At 49.1% G+C, this 26,434-nt stretch overlaps 1 protein-coding gene across 1 annotated transcript in view; it reads left to right on the top strand.

The window, feature by feature from the left end:
* ARID3A (AT-rich interaction domain 3A) overlaps positions 1–25,009 on the top strand; it is a 60,981-nt gene extending 35,972 nt beyond the window's left edge. Inside the window, exons 4-9 of the mRNA XM_060275315.1 lie at positions 6,220–6,292; positions 12,741–12,924; positions 17,526–17,773; positions 18,836–19,141; positions 21,257–21,346; positions 24,051–25,009. Of these exons, the coding sequence (XP_060131298.1) occupies positions 6,220–6,292; positions 12,741–12,924; positions 17,526–17,773; positions 18,836–19,141; positions 21,257–21,346; positions 24,051–24,217 (1,068 nt within the window). The 3' untranslated portion in view covers positions 24,218–25,009. The remainder of the gene's footprint in view (positions 1–6,219; positions 6,293–12,740; positions 12,925–17,525; positions 17,774–18,835; positions 19,142–21,256; positions 21,347–24,050) is intronic.
* Positions 25,010–26,434: the final 1,425 nt, after the last annotated feature.

Below are 26,434 nucleotides of genomic sequence, written 5' to 3'. Positions count from 1 at the left end.
TAGGAATCCGTTTCCGGGGTTGGGGCCGCAGTCTCCTGCTGGAAGCACCCCCTGAACCAGGGCAATTCTGCCCCCCGCCCTGAGCATTTGCGGTCTAAAAAGTTGACTGATTTTGCAGGAAGTTGCGGAACAGGCGCTGCTTACGGAATCCCCTTCCTGTTTTGTTTCGAAGGTGTGCTTGGGGGGGGGGGGAGGCTGTTTTTATCCTTTGCCATGCTTTGAAACCTAGTGTTTTCCAAAGTGGGTGTGTGTACAGCCCCCTTGGAGGGGCAGTGGAATTTCCGGGGGGGGGGAGGTCCTCCGGCTCAGTTTGGTTAGCGCCATGAAACTGAACAGTTTTGTTTGGATTTTGAGTAAACGGCTCAATGAATAGTTGCTGGATTTTTATTTTTCTAAAAAAGTTAGTATCTTATTAGAAGAAACTCATTTATTATAAAAAGATGGCGGGAGTGAGATGGGGGGGGAGGAAAAATATGGTTACGGTATGTTACCATACATTGATATACAGTGGTACCTCGCTTTATGAACACAATTGGTTCCGGAAGTCTGTTCATAAACTGAAGCGTTCATAAACTGAAGCGAACTTTCCCATTGAAAGTAATGGAAAGTGGATTAATCCGTTCCAGACGGTCCGCGGATTACTTAAACTGAAGCGTTCATAAACTGAAGCGAACTTTCCCATTGAAAGTAATGGAAAGTGGATTAATCCGTTCCAGACGGTCCATGGAGTACTCAACCTGAAGCGTACTTAACCCGCAGCATGAGTGTAATTGGTTCCGGAAGTCTGTTCATAAACTGAAGCGAACTTTCCCATTGAAAGTAATGGAAAGTGGATTAATCCGTTCCAGATGGCTCCGTGGCGTTCGTAAACCGAAAATTCGTAAACCGAGGTGTTCATAAACCGAGGTTCCACTGTATAGATGCATCTATTCTCACCCTATTACACATATCAAAGTTATTGTGTTGAATTTTGCTGTGTTACTACCTTAGGGGGGGGGTCATGCACAGCGGTTTTCTGAATAATGTTATTTGTAGGGTGGGGAAGGGGGCACTAGGGGTGAATTTATAGCACCAAGGTGGCTGTCGTCGTCGTCCCCCCCAAATTGGGAACCCCTGGTCTGCACCGATGGGCGGCAGCTCTTCCCAACATTTCAAGGGATGTTCCTGGCCCTGCCTGGAGGTGTCGGGACTCGAACCTGGGGTCTCAGTGAGTTGTCAGTGGATGCTTTAGTTGAGGGACATGGGTGACGCCGTGGTCTAAACCACGGAGCCTCATGGGCTTTCCGATTGGAAGGTCGGCGGTTCAAATCCCTGTGACGGGGTGAGCTCCCTTTGCTTGGTCCCTGCTCCTGCCAACCTAGCGGTTTGAAAGCACGCCCAAAAGTGCAAGTAAATAAATAGGCACCGCTGCGGCAGGAAGGTAAACAGTGTTTCCGTGCGCTCTGGTTTCCATCATGCGCCAGAAGCGGTTTAGTCCTGCTGGCCGCATGACCCGGAAAGCCGTCTGCGGACAAACGCCGGCTCCCTCGGCCTGAAAGCGAGATGAGCGCCGCAACCCCATAGTCGCCTTTGGCTGGACTTTACCATCCAGGGGTCCTTTACCTTAGTTAAGATTCCTACATTGACTCTCGGGGTCCCTTGTGACTACAGTTCTATGTTTCTGCATACAAAGGGGAGGTGCTCTGCTTCTGAGTGCTGACCCTTCCCTCAAGAGAGTCGGAAAGCTGCCTTAAACCGAGCCCGCCCATTGCCCTGCCTAGCTCAGTGATGTCTACACTGGCTGGTAGCAGCAACTCTCTTTAAGATCTCCAGTTTTTCCCTGACGCCGCCATCGGGGAATCGAGCGGGGCGCTTCCTCCTGGGCTGCCAAGTTTGGGAATGACGACTGCTTTTAGCTTTCAAACTCTTTGGCCGTTCAAATGCGTTGCTGCGCCGTTGCTGCATGTAGCCAACTCAGGCAGGGCCGGGGGAATTGCTGGGGGCTTGGAAACTCCGCGTGGGGCGTTTCAGCTTCCGGCTGGCGTGATGCGGGCGTGTTTCGGGGAGGACCGGCCAGGAGGTCAGCAACTGGTGCCAGAGAGAAACATTCTTGCTGACAGCTGCCTATTAATAGCTGGGAACACGGGGAGGGGGGCACCCAGCTTCCGCCCACCGGGGAGCCCAGCGAGGGGAGAGGCAGCGTGCCAAGGGGAGAGGCGTGTTGCCGTCACACACTGGAGGTTGCAGGCATTGCGATTTGGTCGGCGGGGAGCCAGAATCACGCTGCGTTGGAGGGATTCGCAGAACGTCTCCTGCACGGATGTTCTGTACTGTTGCATTGTACACAGTTTAGCTTGCACGGTTTCAGCCCTGCGCGGTTGTAGGCGGGCTGGTTGAGATTGGCACAGGTTAGAAGCGGGCGAGGCGGAGAGCTTAAAATCTTATATATTTTATTGCTTTATTGCTTTAATAATAATAATAATAATAATAATGATATTCTGTTGGGAGCTGCCTAGAGTGGCTGGGGAAACCCAGCCAGATGGGCAGGCGATAAATATTATTATTATTATTATTTTATTTATTGATGCGGGTGGCGCTGTGGGTTAAACCACAGAGCCTAGGGCTTGCCGATCAGAAGGTCGGCAGTTCGAATCCGCACGACGGGGTGATCTCCCGTTACTCGGTCCCTGCTCCTGCCAACCTACCGTAGCAGTTCGAAAGCACGTCAAAGTGCAAGCAGATAAATAGGTACCGCTACAGCGGGAAGGTAAACGGTGTTTCCGTGTGCTGCTCTGGTTCGCCAGAAGCGGCTTTGTCATGTTGGCCACATGACCCAGAAGCTGTACGCCGGCTCCCTCGCCAAATAAAGCGAGATGAGCGCCACAACCCCAGAGTCGGTCATGACTGGACCTAATGGTCAGGGATCCCTTTACCTATTTTTATTATTAAATTACCTTTGTGTGCTGGGTCTGCTTTAAGCTCTCCACTTCTCTTGGGGGGGGGGTGGCGGCAAGGCCCATTTGGCGCACAGGATTCTCTCCCCCCACCCCCAGCAACTGCTAGCAAGGGTTTCATCCGGTGCTGATTTCAGCGGCCATGATACTCGCCGGGGCAAGACGTTTTGAGCCTATTGCACCGATCCCGGCTGGACCGAACAGGCTGCCGGTTAGTTTCCGGGCCCAATTCAAAGGTGCTGGTTTTGACCTATAAAGCCTTAAACTGCTCAGGACCGCAATACCTCAAGGACCGCCTCTTTCCATATGAAGCGAGGCCTTTCCTTGCGTGCTTCCTCCACGAGAGGTCCAGAGGGCGGAAACACGAGAACGGGGCCTTTTCTGCAGTGGCTCCCTGTTTGTGGCATGCTCTCCCCAGGGAATCTCGCCAGGCGCCTTCATTCCGTATCTGTAGGTGCCGGGCGGAAACGTTCCTTTCTGCAGCCTTTGGGTGATGAAACCATCGATGGACTTTTAAGCAAAGTATTGCTTTTCTTTGTTCTCATAATCGTAGAGTTGGAAGGGACCCCGGGGGTCATCTAGTCCAGCCCCCTTCAATGAAGGAATTATTCCTGCAATGCAGGAATGTGAAATAACAGTTGGCGTCTCCCGTTATTGGCGTCCGATGGAATTGCAGTTTCAATGTATATAGGGGAGATGTATCTTTAGTCGCGGCTGGAAATGGAACTGTGTTTTCCCCACGTCCCCCCCTTAATATCCAGGTGTCCAGTGGGGGGAGCGTGACCCTGTCGAGGTTGAATCCCAAGGAAGGATAACCTTAAAATAGGATTGGAGAAATCTGTCGAGGAAAGACAAGGCTATCAGCCACAGCAGCGTTGGCTCCTCTTGGGTCCCCTGCCGGAGGCCGTAAATCCCTCTGAATGCTACTTACAGTGGTATCTTGGTTCTCAAACGCCTTGGTACTCAAACAACTTGGAACCCAAACACTGCAAACCCGGAAGTAAGTGTTCCGGTTTGCGAACTTTTTTCGGAAGCCAAACGTGCTCCGTTTTGAGTGTCACGCTTCCGTTTTGAGTGCCATACTTCCGTTTTGAGTGTTGCGCTGGGGTCTGTCTGTTTTTGCTGTTTATTTTGCATTGTTCTGGCTCTCTTTTTGGGGGGACTGTGTGGAACCCATTTCAGCTACTGACGGATTGATTGTGTGTACATTGTTTATTGCTTTCATTTTATGGATCAATGGTCTTGTTATAGAGTAAAATTCATATTCAATTGCTGTTGTTGTTGTTGTTTAGTCGTGTAGTCGTGTCCGACTCTTTGTGACCCCATGGACCAGAGCACGCCAGGCCCTCCTGTCTTCCACTGCCTCCCGGCGGTTTGGTCAGACTCATGTCCGTAGCTTCAAGAACACTGTCCAACCATCCTGTCCTCTGTCGTCCCCTTCTCCTAGTGCCCTCAATCTTTCCCAACATCAGGGTCTTTTCCAGGGAGTCTTCTCTTCTCAGGAGGTGGCCAAAGTCTTGGAGCCTCAGCTTCATGATCTGTCCTTCCAGTGAGCACTCAGGGCTGATTTCCTTCAGAATGGATAGGTTTGAGGCGTTTTAGGGGTTTTTATTAAAAGTCTGGAACGGATTAATCCGTTTTTCCTGACTTTCCACGGGAAAGCGCTCCTCGGTTTTGGAACGTTTTGGTTTTGGAACAGACTTCCAGAATGGATTAAGTTTGAGAACCAAGGTACCACTGTACTGGAGGTTGCAGGTGTGGAGAGTTGCTGTTTTACTCGGATCCCAGTTTGGGATTCACTCTGGGAGATCTAGTGGTTTACTGTGAGTACCAGATCCTGGGTTAGGCGGGTCTTACTTTGTTCTGATTCAGCTGCAGGGATGTTCAAACATGGGAAATTGAGCAACGGCTTGCTAATTCGCCCGTGCTTTTTGACTGTCCCTCTTTGACGGTGCACCTCTCGCCCGGAGCAGGACGACACGGGGCCCCAGACGTTGTGTGCATTTTTGCAAAGTTGCTGACCCCACAGTTTGCTCTGCCCGCGGAGCCTCTCATTAGCTACAGGGCTGGGCTTGGCGGCGCGTTCGGTTTCCAAAAACAAAAGTTTCCAGCCATCCCCGGGTCCCCCACTCCCTCTGCCCTCAAGCTGGGCCGCCTCTGGCTTTAAAGAGCACATATTCTTGCCTAACCATAGAGGCTGAAACAAACTTGGCAAGTCTCTTTCCCGGGAAAATTTGCAATTCACCGCCTCCCCTTGACCAGTCTTTGGGGTCGAGGGTGCTTTTCTGATCGTGCCCTGAGTTTTCTGAGCGGGTAATTCGTTTTGCTTGCTTGCTTTGTTGTTGTTGAGTCGTTTAGTCACGTCCGACTCTTTGTGACCCCATGGACCAGAGCACGCCAGGCACTCCTGTCGTCCACTGCCTCCCGCAGTTTGGTCAAACTCATGTTCGTAGCTTCAAGAACACTGTCCAACCATCTCGTCCTCTGTCGTCCCCTTCTCCTAGTGCCCTCCATCTTTCCCAGCATCAGGGTCTTTTCCAGGGAGTCTTCTCTTCTCATGAGGTGGCCAAAGTCTTGGAGCCTCAGCTTCAGGATCTGTCCTTCCAGTGAGCACTCAGGGCTGATTTCCTTCAGAATGGAGAGGTTTGATCATCTTTCAGTCCATGGGACGCTCAAGAGTCTCCTCCAGCGCCATAATTCAGTGGGAGGGTGGGGAGGGGTATTACTCAGAAGGGTGGTGGAAATGGGTGATTGGCTGATAGGTGGGGTAAACCTGTTGACGACTGTTAACGACTGCAATTGGTCCTACAGGGAAAAGCAAGGGATGAGATGGCTAAAAATAGCTTTATCATGTATAATGAGATAAGAATCCAATGTCTCTATTCAGACCAGGCCTCTCCATGGTTTTAAGTTTGGTCATCAGTTGCAGTTCAGCAACTTCTCTTTCCTGTCTATTTCTGAAATTCTTTTCTAATAAGACAGCTACTTTGAGATCTTGTATAGCATGTCCTGGGAGATTGAAGTGTTCTCCTACTGGTTTCTCTGTCTTGTGATTCCTGATGTCAGATTTATGTCCATTTATCCTTTGGCGTAGGGTTTGGCCTGTTTGTCCAATATAGAGAGCTGAAGGGCACTGTTGGCATTTGATGGCATACACTGAAAATACTGAAAGCGAGAACTTGATTTCTGGGTCTTGGCGCTGGGCGTTAGGGTGGCGTTTTCGTGTCTTCCCATGGAAAATGCTCCCCGAATAACGTGTCCCCTGGTCTCTTATGTCGCTCTGCAGCTGTATGAACTCGACGGAGACCCCAAAAGGAAGGAATTTCTGGACGACCTCTTCAGCTTCATGCAGAAGCGAGGTGAGAAGACGCTACCCCCTTACCCCTCCCTGCCTGCCTGCCCGGCAAATCTTCTGCTACGGTTGCAATTGCAAAGCCAGCTTTGGGTAATCTTTGTGCTTGCTAAGGTCACACACATACACACAGCGTGGGGCATGCCAATTTGCAGAAAAATACTTCCGTTGCATCATTCTCCTCTCCCCTTCCTCCTCCACCCCCCTAAAAAAGGCAATTTAAAAAAAATCATTTATGCATTTCCCCCCCCCCCCAGTTTTTCATTTACACATCACATTGACACCCTGATACATTATTTTGCAGAGATCCTGTAACTAGGTCTATGTGATATAGGCACAACATATAAAATCAAATCAAAAGCAGTAAGCCAATTACCCCCCCCCCCAAAAAAAGAACTACATTCTAAAAGAGTGTTGGATGTCAATAAGATCAACCAAAGGCCTGGTTAAAAAGGAACGTTTTTGCTTGGCGCCTAGAGGTGTGTAATGAAGGCGCCAGGCGAACTTCCCTGGGGAGAGCGTTCCACAGACGGGGAGCCACTGCAGAGAAGGCCCCGTTCTCGTGTTGCCACCCTCTGGACCTCTCGAGGAGGAGGCACACGAAGGAGGGCCTCAGAAGATGATCTCAGAGTCCGGGTAGGTTCATATGGAAAGAGGAGGTCCTTGAGGTCTTGCGGTCCTGAGCTGTTTAAGGCTTTGTAGGTCAAAACGAGCACTTTGAATTGGGCCTGGAAACAAATCGGTGGCCAGTGCAGCCGGGCCAGGATCGGTGCAATGTGCTCAAACTGTCTTGCTCCGGTGAGCAACCTGGCCGCTGCATAGGCTGAAGTTTCCCGAACCGTCTTCAGAGGCAGCCCTACGTCTAACGCATTGCAGTAATCTAATCTGGATGTTACCAGAGCATAGACAGGAGTTAGGCTACCCTGTCTAGATAGGGGCGTAGTTGGGCCACCAGCCGAAGATGATGGAAGTCACTCCGGGCCACTGAGGCCACCTGAGACGTAGAGAGCAGAAAAGCCAAGGTGTTGCCCTCACCAAACCACAGTTCCCATGACCGTGTGTGAGAATTCGGTAATGAGGTTCGGTAATTTAAGTGGGAGAACCATAGGTTGCTCCGCCCAGTTTGGCCCCTGGCCCCGCCCACCTTTGGCCCACGGAAGGCTTGGTTATGGGAGAATGCGGCCCTTAACCACCACCACCACCACCCCGCCTTCTGCCATCATTTTATTGCTTTGTTCTTTCGGATAAACCGCGTCGCAATTCAAGCAGCGTTAGAAACGAAAAAGCAATCAAACGAGTGGGTAATAAAACGGGTTTGATCCGTCTAAAAGATTCCCCACTCCCTTCTTGTCGAGGAAATAGAAACGAACCCAGGAGCTTTTAAAGGGTAGGATTACTGGGTTATTCTTGCCTGTATATTTAGGGGTTTTTTTTTAATCTCAGGGCGAATTGCAACATAAATTCGCAACATGTTTTTAATGTTGCGATTTTTATACTTCTTGTTTATTTGGCAGTATAGGGTAGTGTACAAAATTAATAAATAACAACAACCTCTTTTTGGGGGATTGAAAAACAACCCTTTGAAACCAGCCAGAGAACTCAGCTACAAAAGAATACTACAATATTTCTGTGAATCTAATGCTCCATGCAATCTAATCTCTGTTTCCAAAAACCTCGAAACACCCCCCCCCCCAAACTGTTTGCTGGCGCCTTTAAATGCACCGTCAAGTATAATGCCCGCTCTAATTTTTGCAGTGTCATTTGGCCCCCAAAAGTTGTGCATTATGTTCGAGTAAAGACAGTAATTAAGGAGCAAGCGGGTTGGGCCCGTGATCTAGAGACTGCATCCTTCAGGTGTCCTTAAAATTAATTAATAAGGCGAATGGTTTATCGCGCAACTGTCCACTCCGAGTAAAAAAGCAAAACCTGCAATGTTTTCAAAGATTGCCTGTGAAAAGAATTAAAAGAATGGCTTTGCGGCAGTTGCAGGGGGCGGGGGAAGAGAAAGTTGGTGACGTCACAGGTTCAGGCCAATACGCCGAGACTCCTGCTACGTTGCCTAACGTGGTTTTTCCTGGGCAATAAAAATCCACTAGCTGGCTGGCAGCTGAAGGGGGTGTTGACAAAGGCGGTGGGGAGAGAGATTTACCTTAAGTCAAGGAATCCGATTGTGGGGACGGGGGGTGGCGGTTGTGGCAGGCGGTGGGGGGGGGGGGCAAGCAGATGGCCTTGCCCCGGAGCTTTGCACGACCGGAATGTGCATCTAGGAAACGATTACAGGGGGATTGCAATGGGTGAGGACGGGGTGTAAAGGAAATTGCAAGATGCTTTTGTGGGTTTAAATATCCTGGTTTAGGTTTTTGGGGGGGTGCGCGAAGGAAATTCCCCCTCCCCAGTGCCAGGCTAAACAATGCCAGCTTGGTGGTATTGTTTTATTTTTTTAAATAATAATTTCAAGGCCCCTTTTTGGAGGGCAAGGGGGAAAGGCGTAGCAGCCAAGAAGTGCGTCAAGCATGTTTTGAAAGCAGGAAAAGGGCCCAAACGATGCTTTGAGCAGATTCCCGGAGGGTCAGGAACCCCGAGCAAAACTGCTCACGCGATCCAAGCAACCAACAGAAAGGGTTGCAGCTCATGGAATCGTAGAAGGGACCCCCCCAGGGGTCATCTAGTCCAACCCCCTGCAGTGCAGAGGGGTGAAGCAGCTGGTTTGCAAGTTTAGTCCTCCAACAGAGTCCCGAGGATAGGTCTGGGAGAGAGCCCTGACTCTGAAACCCTGGAGAGCCGCGGCTAGGATCTGTGACTCTGTACAAGGCAGGTTTCCTGTTTAAATTGGCCCTTCACAGGGACTAGAAACTTGAACATCTTCAGTTAGGGCTGTGAGAGACTCACGGTCCGTGTAGACAATACTTTAAAAAAATAAAATAGTCAGTGCTTTCCCCCCCCAAAAAAATATGTTTGGGGTAGTCTCATTTTAACTCAAGAAATCACCATTTTCTGGTTCAAATCGGCCCTTCACGGGGACTAGAAACTTGAGAGCCTGCTGGATCAGAGGCCAGTGGCCTGTGTGGTGCAGCCTTTTGCCCTCGCGGCGGCCAAATTGCCCCATGGATAGAACCTAGGAATCGAGATAGACTGCTTCTGGACCTGGAGGTTCCACAAGCTCCTAAGAAGAACCTGGTGGAAAAAGCCCAAGGCTCCTTCTAGCCCAGCGTCCTGTTCTCACAGGGGCCGACCGGATGCCCCAGTGCGAAACCCAATGAGCAGGATTCGAACGCAAGGGCATGCTCCTCGCAAACTGGCATTCGGAAGCATTGCTGCATCCAGCCGTGGAGGCAGGGCAGAGCCATCCTGGCCAGTTGCCATCGATAGCCCTCTCCTCCTCCTCCTCTGTGAATTTGTCCGGTCGTCTTTTAAAGCCGTCCAAGACATCCCTGCCTCTTGTGGCAGTGAGTTGCACAGTCTCCACAGGAAGAAGTCCTTTCTTTCCTCTGCCCCGAATCTTCCAGCGTTCGGCTTCAGCACGCGTCTGTCTATGCCTTTTCCTCTTTCTGTCTCTGCACGTTTAAGGTTGTTGCAGGCATCTAAAGACCAGTCGCCTTCTTCCGAACCTCTGTCCCCATTATCCCTAGAAAAGAAAAGAAAAATTCGGGGTTTTTTGGGGGGGAATCTCCAAACGTATTTTTTTAATCCGCTGTGTACCTTGTAGACAATACAGTGGCACCTTGGTTCTCAAACTTAATCCGTTCCGGAATTCCGTTCCAAAACCAAGGCACGCTTTCCCATAGAAAGGTCTGCAAAACGGATTGAGCCGTTCCAGACTTTTAAAAACAACCCCTAAAACAAGCAATTCAAAGTGAATTTTACTGTCTAACGAGAACATTGATCCATAAAACGAAAGCAATAAACAGTGTACTGCAGTCACGCAATCAATCCATCAGTAGAATCATAGAATCATAGAGTTGGAAGAGACTACAAGGGTCATCCAGTCCAACCCCCTGCCAAGCAGGAAACACCATCAAAGCATTCTTGACATATGCCTGTTAAGCCTCTGCTTAAAGACCTCCAAAGAAGGAGACTCCACCACACTCCTTGGCAGCAAATTCCACTGCCGAACAGCTCTTACTGTCAGGAAGTTCTTCCTAATGTTTAGGTGGAATCTTCTTTCTTGCAGTTTGAATCCATTGCTCCGTGTCCGCTTCTCTGGAGCAGCAGAAAACAACCTTTCACCCTCCTCTATATGACATCCTTTTATATATTTGAACATGGCTATCATATCGCCCCTTAGCCTTCTCTTCTCCAGGCTAAACATACCCAGCTCCCTAAGCCGTTCCTCATAAGTAGCTGAACTGGGTTCCCACACAGTCGCAAAAACACAAGCCGAAAAGCCGCGAAAACAAAAACGCAAAATGAATAGCAAAAACAGACAGGCTTCAGAGTAACACTCAAAACAGAAGCGTAACACTCAAAACGGAGCACGTTCGGCTTTCCGAAAAAAGTTCGCAAACCAGAACACTCACTTCTGTGTTTGCAGTGTTTGGGTTCCAAGTTGTTCGAGTACCAAGGCGTTTGAGAAATAAGGTACTGTTTTGCATGCAGATCCGCTGGGCAAATGCCCACCCCAGCTGGTCTCTTTGTGGGACGATTCGCCCTGCGGGTCCTTCTGGGGGTGTGGGTGGGTGTGCAAGGTGGGAGGAGGAGGGAAAACAGCCTGCCTCTGCATGTCAACCTTTTCCCCAGCAGCGACGCCGTCTGCATTATCGCTGTGCCCATTTTACAGGTAGGATAGCTAAGGCTGCAAAAGGACCCACTTCTCTCTCTCTCTCTCTCTCTCCACCCCCCCTCCCCCAGACTCCCCCAGCATCCTCCCTCAAAGTCTCCCTCCTGGGATCCAAGCCACAGCCCGCCTGCCCCCTCCCCTGGCCGGACACTGTTTAATCCCGGAAAATGACCCGCTCCTTCCTGCAATAAAACGGACGACAGGGCGAAACGTCTTCTGGCTTAGGGGGGGCGCCTGCCGTTGCTGTTGTTTTTTTCGCCCGATTGTTCCTTTCGGCTTTAAGGAAGCAATAAATCAATTAGAGGGGGAAGCGGGGTGGAGAAAACCTCAGTTTGTTTCCCCCCCCTGCCCCCTTTTGAAAGCTGCTCCTTTTGTCCAGAGAATCTGCTAGCTAGGAGTGTCCAAACCCATTTGTGTGCCAAAGTGGTCTTTTTTGTTCATGTGCTATGGGCTACGTTTCAGTTTCCCCAAGAACCTCGAGTTTTCGCTGTTTGTTCAAGTTTCTAGACCTCATGACAGCATCATCATCATCATTATTATTAGTGCTATTATTATTCTTGTTGGGGATGCCCTGCCTTTTTCCTTCCAAGGAGCTCAGGGCTGGTGCGCATGATTCTCTGCCTCCCACCCTCCACCCCGTTTTATCCTGACAACAAACCTGTGAGGTAGGTTAGAGAGAGAAAGATTGAGAGATGCTGTCCCCCGAAATCACCCAGTGAGAAACGTTTTGAGACGAATGCAAAAGGTTGGACCTGCAGAGAGTTAAAAGCGTTCTTTCTTTCTTTCTTTCTTTCTCTCTCTCTCTCTCTCTCTCTCTGGCTTTCTTTCTCTCCCTCCCTCTCTATCTTTCTCTTTCTTTCTTTCTCTCTCTCTCACTTCGGCCCCGAGCAGATGCGGAAAGGGCGAGGTCTGAATGCACCAGACCTTTCGAAAAAAACAGCCTGATGCAAATTGGAGGCTCTGTGGCTTGCCTTTGGTCAAAGGTGTTGGGGAAACCGGAGCAGAGTCTTGTTTGCTTTCGGAAACGCGCCGGGGTGTTTGTTTCAGAATAGGCAGGCGTGCAAATATAGCACATCCGACAAAGAGAGGCAGCGTGGTGTAACGGTTAGAGCGCTGGTCCTAGGACCTGCGAGAGACCAGGGATCAAATCCTCCCCCCCCCCCAAGAATCCCCTCTGCTCATGATAATAATAGCAGAAAGCGGTGAAATAATATGGTCGGTTCTATCAAGCACTGAACATTGAATGAAAAACTTCATGCAACTTTCAAAATAACCCAGATCTGCGCTATGGGATACTAAATAATAATAATAATAATAATAATAATAACAATAATAATAATAATAATAATATGATGTTGCTTATATGCCACCCATCTGACTGGGTTGCCCCAGCTTCTCTGTGCAGATTCCAACAAGTTAAAACACCCAACACAGTAAAACATAAAACTTTAAAAACTTTTAAAAACTTCCCTGTGTTTCGGGGGAGGGGGAGGCCATTGGTCATGGATATTTTTAGCTGAGATTCCTGCATGGCAGGGCCTTGGAGGTCCCTTCCAATTCTGTGATTCCATGCCGAATTCGGTTGCTGCAGTCTCTTGAAGAGGTATCGGAAAGCGAGGCTGTGAGTCGGCCCCCACCCAACTGCTTTTTTGTTTTTTCTTCCCCTCTTCCTGTGCAGGGACGCCGGTCAACCGCATCCCCATCATGGCCAAGCAGGTCCTCGATCTGTACATGCTCTATGTCCTGGTGACCGAGAAGGGCGGCTTGGTGGAGGTGATCAACAAGAAGCTTTGGCGGGAGATCACCAAGGGCCTGAACCTCCCCACCTCCATCACCAGCGCTGCCTTCACCTTGCGCACTCAGTAAGTCTTTTTTTAAAAAATGTAAAAATGTAAAAAAGGTGAAACGGTGGGCTCCACTTTTCTCCGAAAGCGCTTGACCGTTTGCACAACCTCCGATTGCTCACATCTCATACCTGCGCAGGTAAAAACCTGCTTTTCCACAAACTAAAACAGCGCCCTCAAGTGGCGTTATTCCCACAGCTCCTCCTCCACCTCCTCCTCCCTCCCTCCCCATGGAGTCTAGCCCACACCCACAAACCCCGGCTTGGCCACGAGATCCTGTAAAACAGGGGGACTCTGAGACGGGGGGGATCTGAAGGGGTGTGTGTGTTACCCTCCATTTGACAGACTAACGCACAGCAACGCGTGCAGGGCCAGTTAGTTCCTTCTATAAAAAGACATAGAAAAAAAGAGACAAAAATAAGACAAAAACATCTTAATATATCATAATAAATCCAGGCATCCCCAAACTGCAGCCCTCCAGATGTTTTGGCCTACAACTTCCATCATCCCTAGCTAACAGGACCAGTGGTCAGGGATGATGGGAATTGTAGTCCAAAACATCTGGAGGGCCGAAGTTTGGGGATGCCTGCTTTACATCCATAGGTGACTTCCTCCGACCCCCTCCATCTGATTTCACTAATATAATCTTCTTTGGCAGTCTCTTTAAACTATTGCCTCATATCATAATTCCATAAAGCAACTAAAAATTCCGAAAAACCTATACAGTGGTACCTCAACTTCTAAAGGTTTTGACTTCCGAAATCCGCTAACCCGGAAGTGTTTTTGCCGCGCACGCATGGTCTGCACATGCACAAAATGCAAAATCGTGCTTTGCGCATGCGCAAAATGGACACTTGGACTTCCAAAGAGCGCCGCGGAAGGGATCGCCTTCAGAAGTCGAGGTACCACTGTAGCTACTTCAATTGGCATTACAGTCATCCCTCGGGTTGTGTACTTTCGGGTTCTGTACTCGGCGGACCCAGAAGTGTTTACTTCCAGGTTTTGCCGCATGCGCTAAAGCGCCGCTTGGGTTGAGCACTTTTCGGGGTACGAACGGCACCTCAGAACGGATTGGGTACTCAACCCGAGGTACGACTGTACTAAATATTACAATATTTTTTCAGATACAATTTAAATTTCCCCCGATCTTTCTCCACCATCTCTTCTCCCTGATTGCAGAGTCTCCCAGTCAGTTTGGCAAGTTCCATGAAGTCCCTCATCTTCCTTTGCCATTCGTCTGTTGTTGGTAACTGTTGACTCTTCCAGTTCTTAGCAAGTAGTAGCCTCGCAGCCGTTGTGGCATACAGAAAGAATGTAATACCCTTTTTGGGGATTTACTTCCCCACGATTCCTAGTAAAAAGGCTTCTGGTCTCTTAATAAAAGTGTCTTTCAACACTTTTTTCATCTCATTATAAATTTTCTCCCAGAAGTCTTTTACTTTGGGGCACGTCCACCACATATGGTAAAAGGTCCCTTCTTTTTCTTTACATTTCCAGCATTTATTATCAGATGTACGATATATTTTTGCTAGCTTTAAAGGTGTTAAATACCATCTGTACATAATTTCCATCCTATTTTCCCTCAAGGTTATACATGCAGTAAATTTAATTCTCTTTCTCCACAACCTCTCCCAATCTTCAAACAGAATAACTCAGTAAGTCTTGCCCCCCCGCAACCCGGAACGGCCCCCAGGATTATCCCGGGGGCCGGAGCCACCTCTTTAGGGAAGGGGCACAGCTGCCGCCGGTTCATTGCGGTGGTTTTTGGCCCGTGTGCGTGAAATTGTCAGAATCTCAATCCATGTGTAGTTTTCTCTGTTGCAAAGTGGTACCCAGAGTCCAGTGTTAAAGTTTGGAGCTGTTTCCCGTTGATCTGCAATTATTATTTGAGCTGCCCGGGGCATATACAGTGGTACCTCAGTTTAAGAACATTCCGGTTTAAGAACAATTTGGTTTACAAACTCCACAAAACCGGAAATAGTGTCCCAGCTTGAGAACTTTATCTCAGTCTAAGAACGGAGTCCGTATGGTGGAAGCGCACCGCCGATGGGAGACCTCATTAGGGTTACGTGCCTCGGTTTAAGAACAGTTTTGGTTTAAGAACGGACTTCCGTTCTTAAGGTACCACTGTAGAAGACCTGTTCTTTTGACAGCATATCAAACTAGAAGCAAAGCGTTCCGAAACCAAGGCGCCCTTTCCCATAGAAAGGAATGCAAAACGGATTCATCCGTTCCAGACTTTTAAAAGCAACCCCTAAAACAGCAATTTAGCTTGAGTTTTACTATCTGACGAGACCCATTGATCCATGAAATGAAAGCAATAAACAATGTACTGCAGTCACACTATCAATCCATCAGTAGCTGAACTGGGTTCCACGCAGTCACAAAACCAAAACCAAATAGCCGTAAAAACGAAAACGCAAAATAAGTAGCAAAAACAGACCTCAGCGTAACACTCAAAACGGAGCATTTTCGGCTTCTGGAAAAAGTTCACAAACCGGAACACTGACTTCCCGGTTTGCAGTGTTTGGGTTCCAAGTTGTTTGAGTACCAAGGCGTTTGAGAACCAAGGTACCACTGTATATCTCTATAGTATATAGACATTACCTATAAACCGGGCGCCAAACGGCTCCTTTAAACCAGGGTGACGGCTGCCAAAATGGAAAGTCCCGGTGCCGTTTTGGGGCCTGGGAGGGCTGTCTTCAGAAATAAATAAATCTCAAGGGCTGCCCGCGGAAGATGGAGCGAGCTTCTCCTGCTCCTGAGGGCAGCATTTGAACCCGTGGCTTCACGTCACAAGGAAGGAGAGCCCAACTTGACGCCGGGGAGAGCTTTCCGACAGTCAGAGCTGTTCGGCTGTGGGACGGAAGGTGGTTTCCACCCTATTTCCAGGGTTCATAATTCTTTAGGATGGCATAGTTTCCAGTAAATCAAAGGCACTTTGGGAAGAAATTTACGTATAATTCTATATGGAGAAGCACCCTTGAATTTTTGCATGCAGGGGAATTGAAGTGACTCCCCTCCCTCCTTTCTCCCCCTCTCTTTCTTTCTCTTTCTCTCCTCTTCATCTTCCTTCTCTCTCATTCGCTTCCCCCACCTTTTACATCCACCCTAATCAAGGATAAAGTTAATTAGTCTGGAATTCAGAGGACCAGGTGGCGGAAAAAGGATTTGTGGGTGGTGAGGGAGGGGTGGCCTGGGGGGGGTGTGAGTGGGTGGAGAGCTGTTAACTCCTTCATAGCTGTAAACCAGACTTCCTTTCTTCCTTAAAAAATAAGCAGCTTCTTGCCTGTCCTTAAATGCTGCCAGAAAATTTGAAAGTGCGCCTGATTTTGTGTGTGTGTGGAACACATATAAAACACAATGAAACATCAAACACTAAAAATCTTCCCCACCCAGGGCTGCCTTCAGATGTCTTCTAAAGGATGTGTAGTTCCTTATCTCCTTGGCTGGGGTGTGTGTGTGTTTGTGTCACATAACTTCATCCCCTCTAATGTTTCTCTCGTGAAAATAGGAACGTCCTATTCCATCCCCTCTAATGTTTCTCTCGTGAAAATAGGAACGTCCTATTCCATCCCCTCTAATGTTTCTCCTGTGAAAATAGGGACGCCCTATTCCATCCCCTCCAACGTTTCGCCCGTGAAAATAGGGACGTCCTATTCCATCCCCTCCAACGTTTCTCCCATGAAAAGAGGGATGTCCTATTCCACCCCCTCCAACGTTTCTCCCGTGAAAATAGGTATGTCCTATCCCATCCCCTCCAACATTTCTCCCATGAAAATAGGGACGTCCTATCCCATCCCCTCCAACATTTCTCCCGTGAAAATAGGGACGTCCTATCCCATCCCCTCCAACATTTCTCCCATGAAAATAGGGACGTCCTATCCCATCCCCTCCAACATTTCTCCCGTGAAAATAGGGACGTCCTATTCCATCCCCTCCAACATTTCTCCCCTGAAAATAGGGACGTCCTATCCCATCCCCTCCAACATTTCTCCCGTGAAAATAGGGACGTCCTATCCCATCCCCTCCAACATTTCTCCCGTGAAAATAGGGACGTCCTATCCCATCCCCTCCAACATTTCTCCCATGAAAATAGGGACGTCCTATCCCATCCCCTCCAACATTTCTCCCGTGAAAATAGGGACGTCCTATCCCATCCCCTCCAACATTTCTCCCGTGAAAATAGGGACGTCCTATCCCATCCCCTCCAACATTTCTCCCATGAAAATAGGGACGTCCTATCCCATCCCCTCCAACATTTCTCCCATGAAAATAGGGACGTCCTATCCCATCCCCTCCAACATTTCTCCCGTGAAAATAGGGACGACCTATCCCATCCCCTCCAACATTTCTCCCATGAAAATAGGGACGTCCTATTCCATCCCCTCCAACATTTCTCCCATGAAAATAGGGACGTCCTATCCCATCCCCTCCAACATTTCTGCCGTGGAAATAGGGACGCCCTATTCCATCCCCTCCAACATTTCTCCCATGAAAATAAGGACGTCCTATTCCATCCCCTCCAACGTTTCTCCGGGATCCATCTTGGCAGCATGTGTTGAATCGAATAGAGAGCGAATGGTTGATTTCTTTTTTGTATGTGTTTCCCTGTAAAGGTACATGAAGTACTTATATCCCTACGAGTGTGAGAAGAGGGGGCTGAGCAACCCTAACGAGCTGCAGGCCGCCATCGACAGCAACCGCCGGGAGGGCCGCCGGCAAGGTTTCAGCGGCTCGATCTTCACGTACTCGCCCAGCGGCACCCACAGCATGCTGTCCTCCCCCAAGCTCCAAGTGCCAACATTGGGGTTGCCGTCGACCACCAACGGCAGCTCCTTGGCCTCCGTCCCGAAAATCAAAAAAGGTAGAGCAGCCTTTTGCCTGCAATTTGCTCACGCGTTCGGTCCCCCCCCCCCGGAGTGTTTTGTGCCCCGCTCTTCAACCTGAAAGGTCTCCCGGGTTGGCTTAACACCCCCACCCAATTAAAAAAACACGCATGCCCTGCCCATCCGGCTTAGCAGCTTGAAAAAGGAAAGGACACAGCACACAAGGAAAGAGGAACCAGGAGGGCAGAGGAAAAGGAAAAAGCGAGCTCGGGCGTTTAAATGGTTCCGGATGGCGTTTGGTGGGCAAGCTTCTCATCGTCCTCTTCGCTGTTTGGGTGCCACCCCGTGTAAAAGCCTCTAATATTTAGGTCCAGGCTGCCTGAAAAACTGGGGGAGAAGCCACCACTGAGAAGGCCCCTCTCCAGTGTCCCTGCCAAGGGGGCCTGTGAGGATGGTGGGGCATAGAATAAGGGCCTCCCCCCAAGATCTCTGAGCCTGCAGGTTCGTTTGAGGGAATGTGGTTTTTCAGGCAGTGGTTCTCAAACTTTTTTCTCCGTGAATATTTATGGGTAAATTGCAGACAGATAAAAACATTGGCAGTTGTTTTTTTTTACAAGAGTATATGTTTAAAGAAGATGAATGAATGAGTGAATTAAGTTAATTTGGATGTGTCAAAGATATTAAAAACAAATTTAAGGAGCCGCAGAGAGAAGTGGGAAGGAAGTCGACCTTTGAGTGTAAAATTAGTGGAATGTATAAACCAGGCATCCCCAAACTGCGGCCCTCCAGATGTTTTGGCCTACAACTCCCATGATCCCTTGCTAACAGGACCAGTGGTCAGGGAAGATGGGAATTGTAGTCCAAAACATCTGGAGGGCCGAAGTTTGGGGATGCCTGGTATAAACCATCTGGCCTTTTTTCACTTCTTTGCGTTATAATAAAAATAAAAAATAATATAATATAAAAATTTATTATTTATACCCCGCCCATCTGGCTGGGTTTCCCCAGCCACTCTGGGCGGCTCCCGACAAAATATTAAAATACAGTAGTCCTTGCGCTAAAGGAGCTTTCTTTTTTGTTTGTTGTTGCAATCCCCGCAGAGGAGGATTCGGCCATCCCCATCGGCATGCCCGGCCGCCTGCCCGTCTCGCTGGCGGGCCACCCGGCCATCGCGGCCCAAGCTGTCCAGGCTGCGGCGGCCCAGGCTGCGGCGGTGGCCCAGGCCGCGGCGCTGGAGCACCTGCGGGAGAAGCTGGAGTCCGGGGAGCCGCCGGAGAAGAAGATGGCTCTCGTGACGGACGAGCAGCAGCGCTTGATGCAAAGGGCCCTCCAGCAGAACCTCCTGGCCATGACCGCTCAGCTCCCCATGAGTATCCGGATCAACAGCCAAGGGACGCGCTCACCAGGTCCGTCCCCCCATCCCCTCCGCCATCTCACTGCCTCCATTTCATAGAATTGGTTAAATTCCCACTGAAATGGGAATGGCTATGTGTAGGGTTGAAACGGCTTAACATTGGGGAAATCCACTGCAGGGACTCTTGAGCTTGCACTCCAGGACGGTTATTTTGGTGGCTGCCAGGGGACATCCTGGGGGGTGCAGGAAAATGCAGAATGTTTTGCAGGTTCCTGAAACCATGCTGATTTATTAACAGAACAAAGCCTGGCAACCTGTTGTTGTTGTTGTTGTTTTAAATAATTTTTTAATTAAATTTTCTGTTTTACAATTTAAAATACTCAATTTAACATCCTTAAAATATCCGTGACTTCCCTTCTTCTCTTTCCATGGTTCATTTTGCCATCAATCCCTACATATTTTACAAAAACTAAACCATTATTGCACCCATCAGAACTCATTTGCACTTTTATCTCAATGCTGCCAGCGTTTTCATGTGCATACAATATTTCCCCATATATTCAGTAAACGTTTTCCAATCTCCTCTAAACGTATGTTCTTCTCGTTCTCTTATTCTATACGTTTAAGTCTGCAAGCTGCGCATCTTCTGTCAGCTTAAGTTGTCATTCTTCTTTTGTTGGGACCTCGCTAGTTTTCCATTTTTGGTAAACCTGTTAACCTGTTGAAACAGGGGTCAGCAAACTTTTTCAGCAGGGGGCCGGTCCACTGTCCCTCAGACCATTTTGGGGGCCTAACTATATTTTGAAAGGAAAAAAAAATTTGAACGAATTCTTATGCCCCACAAATAACCCAGAGATGCATTTTAAATAAAAGGACACATTCTACGCTGATTCCTGGACTGTCCGCGGGCTGGATTTAGAAGGCGATCGGGCCAGATCTGGCCCCCGGGCCTTAGTTTGCCTACCCATGGCCTGGGGGGAGCTCCTTCCAAATATAATTACAGTGGTACCTTGGTTCTCAGACTTCATCCAAAGTCCGTTCCAAAAGCAAGGTGCGCTTTCCCATAGAAAGTCATGCAAAACGTTTCCGAGCACTATTCAAAGTGTTCGTGCTGACCTTGAAAGCCCTAAACGGCCTCAGCCCAGTAGACCTGAAGGAGTGTCTCCACCCCCATCGTTCTGCCCGGACACTGAGGTCCAGCTCCGAGGGCCTTCTGGCGGTTCCCTCCCTGCGAGAAGTGAGGTTACAGGGAACCAGGCAGAGGGCCTTCTCGGTGGTGGCGCCCGCCCTGTGGAACGCCCTCCCACCAGATGTCAAGGAAATAAACAACTACCTTTACTTTTAGAAGACCCCTGAAGGCAGCCCTGTTTGGGAAAGTTTTAATGATGTCTTAATGTATTTTTAATCTTTTTTTGGAAGCTGCCTAGAGTGGTACCTTGTTTTACGAACTTAATCCGTTCCGGAAGTCCATTCTTAAACCAAAACTGTTCTTAAACCGAGGCGCACTTTCCCTCCCGCCGCCGGTGCCCTTCCACCGTTCGGCTTCCGTTCTTAGACCGAGGTAAAGTTCGCAAACCAGGATACTACTTTTGGTTTTGCGGAGTTTGCAAACCGAATAGTTCGTAAACAGGGCTGTTCTTAAACCAAGGTACCACTCTATTGCAGGGAACTAGGCCTTCTCGGTAGTGGCGCCTGCCCTGTGGAACGCCCTCCCATCAAATGTCAAAGAGAAAAACAACTACCAGACTTTTAGAAGACATCTGAAGGCAGCCCTGTTTAGGGAGGCTTTTAATGTTCAATCCATTATTGTATTTTATTTTTCTGTTGGAAGCCGCCCAGAGTGGCTGGGGAAACCCAGCCAGATGGGCGGGGTATAAATAATATATTATTATTATTATTATTATTATTATTATTATTATTATTATTATTATTATTGGCCTCTGCTAAAACCACTCTTGTTTAGACAAGCCTGCAAGCTGCTGCGAATCTTATTAACTTTTAGTCTCTTGTTAGGTTAGAGGGAATGATCTGTGTGTGGACATTAGGCACCTGTACAGGTGTGGAAATTTGCATGTCTTGCTCCGCCCACTTTTGCCCTTGACCCCGCCCCCCCAGAAGGCAAACAGCCGCCTGCCTCTGTCTTACCTCCTCCTTTTTGGCCTTCCAGAAAACCGCCAAGACTCCGCCATGAATTTGGCCACCAATGGAACGAACAGCATCAACATGTCGGTTGAGCTCAACGGCATCGTTTATACAGGTAAGCCCGGTTGAAGAAACCTTGAAAAGGAGGTTTCGGCCAGCCTCACGAAACCAGTCTTAGGTTTGCTAAGGTCGCAAGCTCCGAAGGTTGCAAGATTACCTTGCCTACACCTGTAAGATGAAAGGGGGCAGGGCAGGTGAGGACGGGTTTTTGCATTTTTTAAAAAAAGTTTTACAAGAAAGAAAATACCCAAAACAGGTGCAAACATCCCAAAAAGAAAGAAGGCAAAGAATCAAATATTTAAACCGTAAAGCGTATTATTATGATTATTCGCAGCGTCGAAGGATGGAAGTACAAAAATGCAGCCCCACTGCGAAGCGATAGTAAAGTTAGGAAGTCACGCAAATGTTCCCTTCGCAAATAATAAAGGTATCAGTATAAAAAATGGAAGCCTTCTGCACCTGTGAGTTGTATCGCTATTGAGAATAAAGGCTGAATGTAGTCTTAAATGCGCCAGAATTTGCATGTCCTATTGACGCCGAGGGCCCCGTGCCTCAATGTTTGTATAAGAAATAAAATGCCTTTTTCATATGGTAACTCAAGCTCTGCCCTTTTCCGGCAGGGCCATTTGCCAACTCTCTGAATCCAAATTATTAAGATTAAAGGTCTTCCGGGATTTGGCAGTGCGGCCCCGGGCCGCTGTTAAGAAATTAAAAAAAATAAGCTCTTAACTTTTCAAATCCCGCTCTGTTTCCATAAACAGGTTCAAGAGGGCCCGGGGGGGGGGGGAGATGGTGTGTTAGTTTGTTTATAGTTGCCAAGGAGATCTCTGCAAACGCCTTGCTCCAAAATTCAGCCGCCTCTGAGCAACTCCCACCACAAAGGCTTATATGTGCTATCTAAGGGTTGAAAATGTGTTTGCAAATGAGTTTTCCCCCTCCCCTGCTTTAGCACCTGTTGCAGTGGGTGGAAACCCCATTGCAGAACCCATATTTCTCACCGCACCATAAAATTGCAAGGGGAGGGCGGTCTGCTACACGGGATATACAGAGTGAGACCATTGTTCCACCTCTCTTGATGTTGGGTACACTGGCTGGCAGCAGATTCCTCCAGCAGTTCAGTAGAAAGTCCTGCCTGGAGATCATAGAATCTTAGAGTCTAAAGGTACCCGAGGGTCATCTAGTCCAACCCGGTTCCAAGGCAGGAAGCTCGGACGAAGCATCCACGGCAGATGGCCATCCAGCCTCTGCTTAAAGACCTCCAAGGAAGGAGAGTCCGCCACCTTCCATCCCACGGTCGAACAGCTCCTGCTGTGAGAAAGTTCCCCCTGGTATTCAGTTGGAATATCCCTTCTTGTATCTCAAAGCCACGGGTTCCAGTCCTACCGTTCGGAGCTGGAGAAAACAAGCTAGCTCCGTTTTCCATGTGGCAGCCCTTTTGAAGGTGGCCATCCTATCTCCTCTCAAAGCGATCGGCTCGCCAAAAGGTGGCGGCTCCGGCTTTTGCAGGGTCGCTGCAAGGCGGCCGGGATTAAGGGACCAGTCGGGTGTTTAGGGGGGGGAGAAGGAATGGGCCCAGGGTTGCAGTGGCCCACCAAGTGTCTTCTGGTACGCAGGCTGAGACCCTACCTGCCCGCAGACTTGTCTCGCCAGAGTAGTGCATGCTCCGGTTATGTCCCGCTTGGATTACTGCAATGCGCTCTACGCGGGGCTACCTTTGAAGGTGGTCCGGAAACTGCAATTATTCCAGAATGCGGCAGCTAGACTGGGGACTGGGAGTGCCCACCAAGACCACATAACACTGGTCCCGAGAAACCTACAGTGGCTTCCAGTACGTTTCCGAGCACAATTCAAAGTGTTGGTATTGACCTTTAAAGCCCTAAACGGCCTTGGTCCTGTATACCTGAAGGAGCGTCTCCAACCGCTTCGTTCAGCCCGGACACTGAGATCCAGCGCCGAGGGCCTTCTGGCGGTTCCCTCATTGTGAGAAGTGAGGTTACAGGGAACCAGACAGAGGGCCTTCTCGGTAGTGGCACCCACCCTGTGGAACGCCCTTCCATCAGATGTCAAGGAAATAAGCAGCTATCCTATTTTTAGGCAGCCCTGTTTAGAGAAGTTTTTAATATTTAATGCTGTATTGTTTTAATACTCTATTTGGAGCTGCCCAGAGTGGCTGGGGAGACTCAGCCAGATGGGCGGGATACAAATAATAAATTAATAATAAATCACCTGGAGTACTGTGTCCAGTTCTGGGCACCACAGTTCAAGAAGGATACTGACAAGCTGGAACGTGTCCAGAGGAGGGCAACGAAAATGGCCAAAGGCCTGGAAACGATGCCTTATGAGGAACGGCTTAGGGAGCTGGGTATGTTTAGCCTGGAGAAGAGAAGGTTAAGGGGTGATATGATAGCCATGTTCAAATATATAAAAGGATGTCATATAGAGGAGGGAGAAAGGTTGTTTTCTGCTGCTCCAGAGAAGCGGACACGGAGCAATGGATTCAAGCTACAAGAAAGAAGATTCCACCTAAACATTAGGAAGAACTTCCTGACAGTAAGAGCTGTTCGGCAGTGGAATTTGCTACCAAGGAGTGTGGTGGAGTCTCCTTCTTTGGAGGTCTTTAAGCAGAGGCTTGACAGGCATATGTCAAGAATGCTTTGATGGTGTTTCCTGCTTGGCAGGGGGTTGGACTGGATGGCCCTTGTGGTCTCTTCCAACTCTATGATTCTATGATTCTATGATATTCTTCTGTCCTCCTCCAGGCGTGCTGTTTGCCCAAACTCCGGGGCCCTCGTCCTCCCTCACCAAAGGAAACTCCAACAGCGGTCGCAGCGGCAGCAGCTCGCAGGGCGGGTCGGCCGCCAGCGCCCCGCAGACTGCTTTCCCCGCCGCGCCGACGTCTACCTCAACCAATTCCTCGTCGCCTTAAGGAAACCCACCCCACCCCCGGCTTCTCCTCTTCGTCCTGCCAAAGCGAGAAAGCCCCCCGTCACAGCGACGCACGGTCAACGAGAAAAGGTTCCGGTTTGGAGCGGTGCCGCCACCCTTTTCCGCCCGTCCGAACGGGGATCTCCTGGGGGGATATTTTTTTGGAGAGAGGGGAGAGATGGACCCGCTCGATCTTAACACACGCGCCTTGTTTATATCCGGATGTTTGGGACAAGGGGGCTCAGGAAGGGGGCCATTCTTCTGTCCCCAACCCCAACCCTCCAAATAAAGGAATCTCTTTGCCATCGCTGCAGGGAGATATTTGAGTACCGCCCCAACCGGGAACGGAGGGAGGTATCCCAAAAAAATTCAGCTTGACACCAAAATAACCAAACCTTTTTTGGGGGGGAAGGGTGGGGGAGCCATTAGGTCCTAATCTCTCCCTCCTCTCTCTTCCCTCTTCCACCAAATATCTCCCCCATGCCCAGCATTAAAGATATCAATAGAAGAACCAAAAAAACAAACAAACAGAGCTTTCAGCCTGGATTTTGGAGGGCAGGGTGGGGGCGTTGAGTGTCGATGATTTCTGAGCCAGATAGAAAAAAAACACTGTGTGGTTTTAGCTCTTTTTGTTTTTTTGACGTAATGCATTGTAGACACAGAACTCCTTACCTCATGCGAACTCACACTTTTGCACTGTGTGTTATTTTATTTTTTATTTTTTTATTGGGCGGTGGCGGGGGAGACACCTCTCATCAGGTGGTCTCAGGTGTGCATTTGAACGAAATCCTTTTTTTTAAAAAAAACCCACCCACCCCAAACAGCATTTACAAAAGGGGGCAGGGAGGGAGGGAAAGGCCGGTGGGGCAGCTTTTAGCTATTGTGTTTTGTTTTGTTTCCTTTTTTTAGAAAACAAAAAAACTGCATTCGAAATATATAAGGAAAATTCAGGGGTGTGTGTGTGTGTGTGTAAATAGAAGCTTCTTCTGTGTTTGGAATACTATTCCCAACAGACAAACCAAAAAAGCGAAAGCAGATCTATAGAGCAAATTCTGTAAATTTGCATTTTTATTTTTGGGGGGCGGGCGGCGGTTATCCTCTTAATGCGTGTTGTTGCTTCAGGTGTGTTTTCTGATGACGAGAAGGCTGCACTTTTCCTCCCCCCCCCCTCCCCAAATCTTCTCGTGTAACACTGGCAGGGTTTTTTTTTTTTTGCGGGGAGGGTCTCGGGAGAATTGTCTCTTGACAAACGAGCTCAGGTGGGTTTTTTTCTACATAATGGGGTGGGTCAGGGGGGCACGCGCAAGTAATTGCTTTGGGATTTCATAGGATGATATTTTTGTACAGAGGTGCCCCACCCCACCCCACCCTGCCCCTCTTTGTTTCGGGTGCTTTGTGTGCACGGAGGTTGGAGGATCGGAGGGGGCAGCCTGCCTGCTTCTTAGCGCTTTGCTCCCCTGACCCTCAAACATTTCTCCTTTGCGATGGCAAAAAAAGAAAAAATCAACATAGCCCTGCTTGGGCTGTTTTTCCTCGCCTGCCACCCCAAATAATTTAAAAACCACAGCATTAACCTCTGCAAAGTCTTTGTGGCTTGACGTTTCCCGAACAGGCAGAAAACCAGGGACCTCAGACGTCGCCATTTTCGGGAATTGGCTTTTGCCAACTTAGCTTTCAGACATCGCACCCTCTGTGTGCATTCGAAGTGTGTGGCTTCCCTGCAAAGAACCCCGAGAACCGTAGTTTGCAGAGGGCGCCGGGGGCGGAGCGGATTGCAGTCCTTTCAGATTTACTGCAACGGTGCGTTGCCGAGGAGCGCCAGAGGGAGGAGCGTGGCGAGCTGGGGGTTTTGGCGGTGTTTTGGGGGTGCAGCTGGCAGAGAGGATAAAATTTGGGGTTGTGTTTTCCCTCCCCTGCTCCCTCCAAACTCAATTGTGGTTTTGTTTGGACATAGGGACCGAGTAAGGTCCTTGATTTTAGCAAGAATCGGAGAGGTTGTGGGACTCGCTTCCTGCAGAACCAGGCGGGGAAAATTCCGCTGTTTGAGATGCAACAAAGAGGTGGTCCGAATATTTGCGGCTCCCCGCTAGCTGCCAGGGAACCCCCTTGTCTTAACACCGACGATTTGTTGTGTTTTGCTTGTAGGTCGGCATATCTACCTCATCGAACCCTTTTCTCCTCCTTTCCAGTTACCCTGGGGGAGGCTTCTTGAATCAGA

The sequence above is a fragment of the Zootoca vivipara genome, chromosome 6 (genome assembly GCF_963506605.1).
Source record: "Zootoca vivipara chromosome 6, rZooViv1.1, whole genome shotgun sequence".
NCBI classification, from domain to species: domain Eukaryota; kingdom Metazoa; phylum Chordata; class Lepidosauria; order Squamata; family Lacertidae; genus Zootoca; species Zootoca vivipara.
The sequence above is the reverse complement of the archived record's forward strand: the minus strand, read 5'-3'. Positions and strand labels throughout refer to the sequence as shown.